The sequence below is a fragment of the Stomoxys calcitrans genome, chromosome 4 (assembly GCF_963082655.1).
Source record: "Stomoxys calcitrans chromosome 4, idStoCalc2.1, whole genome shotgun sequence".
NCBI lineage: Eukaryota > Metazoa > Arthropoda > Insecta > Diptera > Muscidae > Stomoxys > Stomoxys calcitrans.
The window spans coordinates 91206164-91217526 of record NC_081555.1 but is presented as its reverse complement, the minus strand read 5'-3'; the positions used below and the strand labels follow the sequence as shown (position 1 = coordinate 91217526).

General features: G+C 39.3%; 1 protein-coding gene across 1 annotated transcript; it reads right to left on the bottom strand.

Moving 5' to 3' along the window:
• Nucleotides 1-1189: 1189 nt before the first annotated feature.
• On the bottom strand, nt 1190-5843 carry LOC106082863 (fatty acid hydroxylase domain-containing protein 2-like; the record flags this gene model as incomplete). The annotated part of the gene is made up of 4 exons (XM_059367198.1): nt 5664-5843; nt 5348-5523; nt 1394-1857; nt 1190-1325 (listed from the first exon to the last, which is right to left on the bottom strand). Coding segments are annotated over exons 1-4 (900 nt in total), but the record flags the coding sequence as incomplete, so codon positions are not given.
• Between the last annotated feature and the right edge of the window lie 5520 nt (nt 5844-11363).

Below are 11363 nucleotides of genomic sequence, written 5' to 3'. Positions count from 1 at the left end.
AATTGAGGAAGGACGTCGATGGGCCAAATTTCAGCAAAATCGGGTAATAAATGCTCCTTTTATGGCCCCAAAACCTAAAACCGAGAGATAGGTCTATATGGCAGCTATATCCAAATCTGAACCGATCTGGGCCAAATTGAAGAAGGACGTCGATGAGCCTAAGACAACTCACTGTCCCAAATTTCAGCAAAATCGGGTAATAAATGTGGATTTTATGGCTCTAAGACCCTAAATCAGAGGATCGGTCTATATGGCAGCTATATCCAAATTTGGACTGATCTGAGCGAAATTGGCGAAGGACGTCGATGGGCCTAACACAACTCACTGTCCCAAATTTCAGCAAAATCGGGTAATAAATGTGGATTTTATGGCCCTAAGACCCTAAATCAGAGGATCGGTCTATATGGCAGCTATATCCAAATTTGGACTGATCTGAGCGAAATTGGCGAAGGATGTCGAAGGGCCTAACACAATTCTCTGCCCTACATTTCAGCAAAATCGGATAATAAATGAGGCTTTTATGGGCCTAAGACCCTAAATCGGACGATCGGTCTATATGGTAGCTATATCCAAATTTGGACCGATCTGAGCCAAATTGACGAAGGATTTCGATGGGCCAAACACAACTCACTGTCCCAAATTTCAGCAAAATCGGATAATAAATGTCGCTTTTATGGGCCTTAGACCCTAAATCGGCGGATCGGTCTATATGGGGGCTATATCAAGATATAGTCAGATTTAGCCCATCTTCGAACTCATCCTGCTTATGGATAAAAAAAGAATCTGTGCAAAGTTTCAGCTCAATATCTCTATTTTTGAAGACTGTAGTGTGATTTCAACAGACAGACGGACAGACGGACGGACATGTCTAGATCGTCTTAGATTTTTACGCTGATCAAGAATATATATACTTTATAGGGTCGGAAATGGATATTTCGATGTGTTGCCAACGGAATGACAAAATGAATATACCCCTATCCTTCGGTGGTGGGTATAAAAAAATCGTATGTAAATAAACTGTATGTAAAATTAATCGACCCGATGTATTACACCCCAACCTGAATAGATAATTGATAAGTATATTACACTTAGCCCTTCAACACGTCAAGAGTTGTGTGACACACTTCATCTTGTTCCAGAACCCTTAAACATTGAGAATTAAAGCTTTGAAATTTTATTTGATCTTCTTCTTATTTAGATTTTTTCCAATTGATTTTGCTTGTTTGTCCTTAGATTTCTCGGTTGTTTTAAGTTCAACTTTGGTCTCCTTGTAAGTGCCATGCAGTTTATCCAACCATCCGAACATGCCGTAATTGTAGTTAAATCTACGAAATATTATAAATCAAAATGTTATTCAATCAATTCAATTTAATTATAATTTTGTTCAACTCACTTGGAATGATGGTAATCATGATAACGTATCGAAGCACCCGAACGTGGAAACGAGTAACCCGCATGATCAGCCATTGAATTCAGAATGGCCAATGTTAGGAATAGCCAAACGGTAAAAACATGCGATCGCACCAGGGCAAATGAAAGCGATACAGGTATTAGATTTAAAAAGATATGCTCCAAAGGATGACAGTAGAATGTAATGGCCGCTATGGGCGCAGTCCATTCATGATGTTTCTTATGAACATATTTATAAATCGCCTTATGATGCATCAGTCGATGTATGTAGTAAAAGTTAAACTCTTCCATAATCGAAACTACGACAATGTCAAAGAGAATCTTTTGTAATGTTGGCAATTCACGTATGGGCCCTTCGCTACAGCGTACCTTAAAAAGCGTGTGATACAGTACAAAGTACATGGGTATGCCCACAATTGTTTGATTCATTAGCACATTTAATATGCCCTGCAATTAAAAAAGAGAATTTATATGAATATACTGCAAACTTATGAAAAGCTATGAAAATAAATTAGAGGAAAGGATTGACTGTAAGTGTCAGAGAATTGCCACCAAGAAACTTGGTGATTGCGATGCATATCGGAGAAACGCAGTCTGCGTTAAGGCGTGGGCGTCAAATATATTGTAGAATTGGGGAGCAGTGAAACTTTTGGTAGGACGGCAAAAATCCTATGACGGATCCGTATCTTTAAAAGACAACGCTATTACTGAGAGGAAGTAGAATGGAGGTGGCTTTCGGTACCATTACAAGTCGCGCGGCAAATGGCAGCGCGTGGGGGCATATGGCGAATACTATGAAACATTGGAAAATTTCCTATTATGAAACGTTCGAACATTTCCTATATGTTACCACCCTCGGGGGTATCAATCTTGTCACGATGGTGGGGCTTAAGAGTTGAATCTAGGGTCATTGAACTCACCTAGGAAATCATACTGTCCTAGGGCGCCTTGGTTACCTAAGTGAATGCAATAACTTCGGGTCCAATCTAAACTAAAAGTTATCCCAAAAAAATACAAACATGGGTGAATAAATTACGGAATCCAATTCTACAGGTGGTCAACGGTCCGTTGCCGGGAATCCACCCGAACCAGCAGGTAAGGCATAGACGCACTGTCTGTTGGTCCCAATCTCATGTTGCACACAGCAAACACCCAACGTACAATACACTGGTCCGACAAGACAACATTGTCTTGTCTCCCTGTGAGAAAACCTGTAATGGACCCTCGGAAGTTGAAGCGGTCCAACTTTACGGAACGGACGTCCAAATAATATAATATAATAATATAATGATAAGCAGAGAGTACAAAAGGCGGACGAGCAGAAACAGGAAGAAGGCTCCAAACGCTCGCTATGGTATCTGAGGAAAATTAAAGATCTAGAGTCATCCACCCTGACGATCCGTGACAAGCGTTGGATAAGTACCACTTCAGGAACTTCAAGTCTATAGTGAAAACTGCTATCGTGGAATGTATGCTGTCCTCTGCTACATCGGACGATTCGAGAACAGTCGCCAAAGCTAACACAACAACGAGAACTGGTAGTTAACACTGCAGACAAAACCGAGAAAGCAACTGGATGCACCGCGGGTATAACACCAGGCCCAGAAAAGGGCATACTTGTTAAGCTGAGGATTTTCATTGATCCTGCAGGAAGGGAGATCAGGAGATTGTCCTCCCGGCGAGCGTATCTCACTCAAATCATAGCAGCGATCTGGCGATGAGCAAGCGCCTAATGCCAAATGGGCCAAGAAATTGAACAGTTTGTCATCAGCACCTGAATTGCATATGACCATCCTGGACCGAAGTATTCCTGAAGGCGGACTATCCTCGTAATGATGGTTGATGATGGAAGAGAAGATACTTCGAGCTCTGTCGGAAGCTGCTCGAAAAGACGGTCATCGAATGCGGAAATGAGAAAGTATCGGGTTTTCAATAAGAGCGGTACAAAGGTTATTTTTTTAAATAAAACAAAAACTCGATTTCTTTTACATAGCCACCACGGGCACGTTTGCAGAAGTCCAAACACTGAACGCAACTTTCGACGGTTTTCCAGCATAAATCGGCCTATCTGCTGCAATTCCGCGTTTATATTGGTACAAAGTTCATTAACCGTCGCTGACTTGTTGGCATAGATCATAGACTTGACGTAGCTCCACAGGCGACGTCAAATCACACAACTGAGGCGGCCAATCGACTGTACCATTTCGTGAGATAACACGTTTTCCAAACTTGGTTTCCAATAAATTGATTGTGACATTCGCTGTGTGGCTTGTGGCACCGTCCTGTTGGAATCACATGTCTTCCAAGTCCATATTATCCAATTGGGGCCAAAAATATTCTGTTATTATTGCACGGTATCGATTCCCATTTACAGTAACGTGCCGATCTTGATCATCACGGAAGAAGTAAGGCCCAATGACGCCGCCGGCCCATAAACCGCATCAAACCGTAATTTTTTCGGGATTCAATAATGAGTTATGGAGTACGTGTAGATTGCATATTTAGCTTGCTTGCATGATAAGACTAGGCGGATGGTTGCCGGACCGCTTGGGCGCTCTGGCATGTCATCGAACAGAGAAGGACGAAGGAGTTACTGGCATTCGGTAAGCGATCGCTGAGAATCTTAGCAGGTGGCATAACCGGACACTGTGCCATAGGACGCATGGGAATACCGAACAATACCTTCTATCTCTGGGAGGTCTCCTAAGATTTGTGGACGGTACGGGGTGGTTCCGACGTAGGGGTTCCAGGAAACTGAATTGGAAGAGTCACGTTCAATAGCGTACTGAGAAGGCTCACAGATGTGGGGCATTATATAGACCGTTGGCTCGAAATGGGGCCTGAATCCGAGAATAGCCGACTGACTTTACAGGAGCGTGATTAGACCAATGCTTACATAAGGACCATACAAACGGTTCAGAAAATGTTGTCTTGGCATAGGCGGAGCGATTATGTCCGCGCCCACTTGTACACTGGAGACTATTCTCGATATCCGACCCATTGACATACAGATTAAGTGTGAGGCAGCCATTGCGACTATGAGACTTAAGGCGACGGAAGATTGAGGAAGGGAGCAGCTCATACCATCGCGGTATAATCGAGGCGACTAAAGGGAACCTGGAAGGAAGTGAAGAGGTTTCCGATCGGATACCTGAGACGACACTTGAGGTCGAATGCCAACGGCATAGGCTTGGAATGAGAGAACCATAGTGTTGCTACCAGGAATATCAGATGGATTAAAGCTTGCAACATGATCTTCCAGATGGTCTACATTGAGAACCCAGGGACTGAGAACTGTTTTAGATTGCCCAACCATAATACCGTCCTGCAGGCGGAGATCCGCGCGATCACGGAATGCGTGAGGTGGGCCGCTAGAGGGAGCAATTATTATCCGATTTGGCATGAAATTTGCATGAAATGTTTTGGTTTGACCATCAACAACTGTGCCAAGTATGGTTCAAATCGGTTCATAACCTGATATAGCTCCCATATAAACCAATTTCGGATCTTGTCTTCTTGGGGCGCTAGAGGGCGCAATTATCGTCGGATTTGGCATGAAATTTGCATGAAATGTTTTGGTTTGATCATCAGCAAATGCGCCAAGTATGGCCCAAATCGTTTCAAAACCTGATTTAGCTGCAATATAAACCTCCCAATATAAATCTCCCAATTATACTTCTTGAAGCTCTAGAGGGAGCAATTCTCATCCGATTTGGCTGAAATTTTGCACAATGAATATCACTTTGGTCTCCAACAGCCAAACTTAATATGGCCTCAATCGGTTCATATCTTTGTATAGCTGAAATAGCATCCATTATCTTTGGTTTGTTTATAAAGAGATATCGGCCAAAGAACTTGACAAATGTGATCCATGGTGGAAGGTATAAAGGTTCGGCCCCGCCGAACTTTGCACACTTTTACTTGTTTTTATACTTACTTCGAACAATTTCTTCATTTCAACTGGCTCATTTTTTCCTGGTTGAATTTTATATTTGCGAACAAATTTGGGACGATTTGTTATATCCATAAATGTGTACCAGCTAGCGTTTAGCCAATAGACCAACATAAAAACTGCAGTGGTACCAAAAACCCACACAGTTTGAGGATCATCACCTGCAAGAGTTCAAATAAAACAGATTTTATGTATTTATTTATTAAAATCTTTATTATTATTAAAAATTTTAAATTGATTTAGAAAAAAGGGCTTGCTGTTTAGGCTATCGGCTTAATACAAACAAAATTACAATACAAACCAATAACATCCAAAAAATCATTCCATTTTCCTTCTATGCGTGTTCCCACATAATGATATTTTGCTGCCAATTGACCAAGAATTTGACCCGCGTTCATGATTATTGCTGAACTTAAACTAAACATCAATTATCGCTGTACGATTTTGTTTATTCAAGCAAGTGTATTTGGCCTTTTTTAGACTATCAACAAAAAACCAACCTTATCAAATTGCATATTGATAATTTTTCCAAATAAAAACTGTTATGTGGTTATCTACACGAAAAAAAAATAGTTTTTTTTAGCCATAAAGCAACTTTTCGACAAGTAAACTTCTTTTACAAAAAACATTGGGACTTTGTTTACGACAACAAATTTCAAAAATTGGTGACCAATATAAAAGACTAGCTGAGCCCGGCCCGCTCTGCTGCGCCCGATTATGCTATGTTGGAAAGAAGTACTCTAAATTTGAACATTTCTGCGTAATTGTAGTTGAAAATGTATTTCAATGTAATGTATTTCCAATTTTCCTAAGGATTTTTCTACACTTTAAACCCCACATTGCAATGGTCAGTAAATGTCCTTCTTGGGGTGTGGTGGACCCCCAGGCACTTGGTCCCAAAAGTGAAAGTCAATTTCGTGCTCTATTCTCAAAGATTTTTCATTTAAGATCCATATTGCCATGATCGGTAAATATGTCCGATTTGAGGGGTTTTATAGTGGTGGGGTGACCCACGAAACACTTAGTTCCGCAATTGGATATCAGATTCGTTTTCTACTCTCAAATACCATAAATTTGAGTCCCATATTGTAGTGGTTGGTCTATAAATCCGTTTGCCGGGTTTTGTGGATGGGCGGCTCTGCTAGGCATCCCACCCCAGAATTTGATACCAAATTTTTTGCTTTTAGATCCTTCCTATATTCCTATATTTTAATTTTCTTTATTCAAAGGACCGATAGGTTGTCATAATAAAGATACATGCTGATGATTAATTTTTACCACTCTGCCCTCTCTCTGTTCATGTTGGCATGTTTTTAATAGTCATTCATAGACAACCACCATACCATATGACTACCTATTAAATAGTCATCATTTAGTCGTTTTTTATACCCACCACCGAAGGATGGGGGTATATTCATTTCGTCATTCCGTTTGCAACACATCGAAATATCCATTTCCGACCCTATAAGGTATATATATTCTTGATCAGCGTAAAAATCTAAGACGATCTAGCCATGTCCGTCCTTCTGTCTGTTGAAATCACGCTACAGTCTTTAAAAATAGAGTTATTGAGCTGAAATTTTGCACAGATTCTTTGTTTTTGTCCATAAGCAGGTTAAGTTTGAAGATGGGCTATATCGGACTATATCTTGATATGGTCCCCATATAGACCGATCGGCCGATTTAGGGTCGTAGGCCCATAAAAGCCACGTTTATCATCCGATTTAGCTGAAATTTGGAACCGGGAGTTGGGTTAGGCCCTTCAAAATCCTTCGACAATTTACCTCAGATCGGTCCAGATTTGGATATAGCTATAATATAGACCGATCTTCCGATTTAGACTCTTAGGCCCATAAAAGTCACATTTATCAGATTTTGATAAAATTTGGGACAGTGAGTTATCTAAGGCCCTTCGAAACCCTGATCGGTTCAGATTTGGGCCAAATTGAAGAAATATAAGGTTTTGGGCCCATAAAAGGCGCATTTATTGTCCGAAGTCGCCGAAATTTGGGACAGTGAGTTAAGTTGAGCCCCTTGACATACTTCTGGAATATCGCACAGATCGGTTCAGACTTGGATGTTGCCATATAAACCGGTATCTCAGTTTTAGGTTTTGTGTCCATAAAATTTGAGACAGTGAGTTTAGTTAGGCTCTTCGACGTCCTTCTTCAATGTGGCCCAGATCGGTCCAGATTTGAATATAGCTGCCATATAGATTGATCTCTGAATTTAAGGTTTTGGGCCCATAAACGGCGTATTTATTGTTCGATTTCGCCGAAAAAGTGTTGCCCAGCAACACGTGGTTTGGTCTCGTCTATCGGTGAGCTAAAAATGGTTGCAACCTTATCGTTAAGGTTTGCAACTCCTGCTTTCACGCTGAATGTTACAATTTCGAAGCTATGGCGGCCTACACATTAATTAAATCACACAGTGTCCCGTTAGGTCATTATAATTGATCGACTGTTTTGGGGTGAGGTGATCCGCTAGATATATGAGCACAATTTTAATTTATTTAGTTTAACCTTATATTGTCATGATTGGTGTATACAGCCTCCTAGGTTCTTGGACACAAAGATTAATGTCATATTCGTAATCTGCTCTCAAATGCCTATCATTTGAGTTTCATCAAGCTATGATTAAGTAGTATTCCCATTTGGGGAGTTTATCGGAGATAGGGCGACTATCAATTACTTGGACCTCGTATTTAATGTCATATTCGTAGTCTACTCCCTAATACTTTTCATTTGAGTCCTTAATTGATATATACGTCCAATATGTCTATTTTGAGCAGTTTTCGGGCTTGGGCTACCCCTTGGATACTTGAACCAAAGTTTTTATACCACATTCGCTTTTTACTCTCCAATATCTTTCATTTGATACCCATATTGTCCCTATCGGTAAACTTTTGATTTTGGGTGGCTTTTTTGTTTTAACCGGGGAGGATTCGCCCCCTTCGAACATCAAGAAATTATATAGCCTATACCTCCTTCCTGACCATATTCGTTGTCTACTCGCGAATACCTTTCATTCGAGCCCCATATTGTCATTATCGTCCAATAAACCAATTTGGGGGGTTTTGGGGTAGGGGCGGCAACCCAATCACTTGGGCCCAATTTTTAATATGGAAATCGTACTCTACTCTTGAATACCTTTCATTTAAGTCCCATATTATCCCAATAGGTCCACTTTTAGTTTTGGCTGGCACTTTTGGGGTGAGGGGGAGGGTCCGCCCCCAATGCGATATCAAAAAACAAAAAACTATATATCGCATATTGTTCCTTCCGGACCACTCCCCCCAATCTGTGAAAATTTCAAAGAAATCGGTTTTGCCGTTTTTGAGTCTATACGGAACAAATAAATTTACAAACCCACAAACAAACAAACATATAAACAAACAAACACAAATTAGTTTTTATATATTGTATATAGATAGATGAATATTTCTTAATGGCGCAAAATAATGTCAAACAATTTATGCACTGCAGAAATTCTGGTTGACTCCAGCCTGGCGCCGTTTGCTGAGAGGTTTCTTGTTTGTAGTATTTTAATTACGAGCATTTTTTCACCCCAAGAAAAATTTGAAAAAAAAATGTTCTGAGGTTACATCTGCTCATGATCGCGAAACTCCCTACACTGGCTGTTGGCAGACTGAGCTTTATTTACTTTACTTTTATTGGTCATTACAGAAAATGTATTCCTTTAGCCAAACGTTGAGTAGATGTCCAAGCGCCTCGATCTTCTGCGCTTCTACTCCATTCTCTGACACCCAGTTTCGAGATGTCGCCCTCCACTTGGTCACTCTATCGGAGTTTTGGTTTCCCCCTTTTGCGGTCGCCTTTAAAAAAACTTCTTTGCTGGAGCTACACAGAAAAAAATATCAAGAAATTTTTTTCAATTAAAATTTAATTGATAATAAAAATGTTTTCAATTAAAAAATTAATGGAATCAATATTTTTTTATTCGTATTCCGTATTCAATTTCCATCGTAATTGAAATTTTGGCAATTTTTAATTAAAAAATTAATTGATTCAATCATTTTTTCAATTGAACAGGAACATTTTCCAATTACGATCGTAATGGAAATTATTGTCATATTCATTAAAAAAATTAATTTTTTTTTATCATTTTGTTAATAGAATCGGAACTTATATTTCAAAAAAAAATTAATTGATTTAATAATTATTTTTTTATTGAATCTTAAAAAATTTTATATATAAAATGTGATTGAAAATTTAACCTTTTTCAATTAAACAATAACTGACTAGACGGCTAAATTTTTTCTTTTTGTCACTCGATTGGTTCGCCAATTCAATGAAAACAGCTGTTTTCCCTCTACAAAATCAGATGTTTTCAATTTATTGGCAAACGAATTGAGTGACAAGAAAAACAAAAGTTAGTGGTCTAGTCAGTTATTGTTTATATGAAAAAGAAAAAAAGAATTTAGTGTCCAGGGAGTAAGTTCTTTCAATCATGTTTTAATGGAAGGAAATGTTATGACTGTTCGTTTTTGAAAAAGTCTAGCCACTCAACATTCTGATAAATACTTTCTATATATAGAAGATAAAAGTTCTCCTACAAACAGTCTTTCGACTACGTTTTCAATTTTTTAGACGCAAATATAAATTTCAAAAATGTTCAATAATTTTTTTAATTGAATATGCAATATTTTTAATTGAAATTTTTTTGATTTGAAGGCGGACCCTTCCCCGTTATTCAAAAACACCACCCAAAATCAAAAGTGGACAGATCGGGACAATGTGGGCATCAAATGAAAGGCATTGGAAAATAGAATACGAATACGGTATTCAAATTTTGGGTCTAAGTACCCATCGGGCCGACCCAACCCCAAAATTCCCCCAAACATACATATTGGACGTTCATGTCAATATGGGCCTCAAATGATAGTTATTCGGGAGTATATTATGAATCTGGCTTACCAAATCAGATCGAAGTATAGGGGGTCATCCCACCCCTCAAAAAAGCCTCAAATGGACATGACTATATGGGACTCGATTTTTTTGTTTCTTCCGTAGATTCAAAAACGTCTGAACCGATTTTCTTAATATTTTCGCAGATTGCGTAAGTTTGTCTGGAAGGAAACATAGGCTATATAATTTTAGATATCGGATGGGGGCGGTCACTTCCCCTTACACAACTACGCCATCCAAAACCAAAAGTGAACCGATAGGCACAATATGGGTATCAAATGAAAGGTATTGGGGACTAGAAAACGAATATCGTATTAAAATCTGGGTTCAAGTACCACGGGTATCGCCAACCCAAAAACTCCTCTAAATATATATTCCATATTCATGTCAATATGGGCCTCAAATGAAAAATATTCGACAGTGGATTACAAATATGGCATACTACCCCTCAGTTCCCCCAAATGGGCATATTAGCCGACCATGTTTATATGGAACTCAAATGAAATGCATTTGGGAGCAGATTACGAATATGACATTAAAATTTGTGTTCAAGTCTAGGTGGCGCTTTTCCTCCCAAAAATAAGTCAAATAGGTTTTTTGACCCATTATGTCAATATAGGACTCAAATGAAATGTATTTGAGAGTAGAAACCGAATTTGATATCCAATTTTCGAACCAAGTGTTAGGGTACTTCATTTCCGATTACGGCAATATGGAGCACAAATCAACGGCATTTGGGAGTAACGAACGAATTTGATATCCATATTTGAGACGAAATGTCTGAGTCCATCCTTCCCCTAAAAAGCACTTCTCATTTTCAAGTGTTTATTAGCACTTGAAAATCTCGGAGATTTATAATGCGATTCGTTTGAAATCTTTTTGCACTCTCACAGTTTAAAACAAAACATGGTTTCTATTGTTGGGGTCGGGTGCCTCGGGAGCCGCCCAAAACCCGCCAAATGGGTATATAGACCAATCACGACAATATAGAGCTCAAAAAGGTGCTTGAGAGAAAAAACGAACTTGATAACCAATTGAAGAGCCATGTGTTTAGGGAACTGCCCCACCTGAAA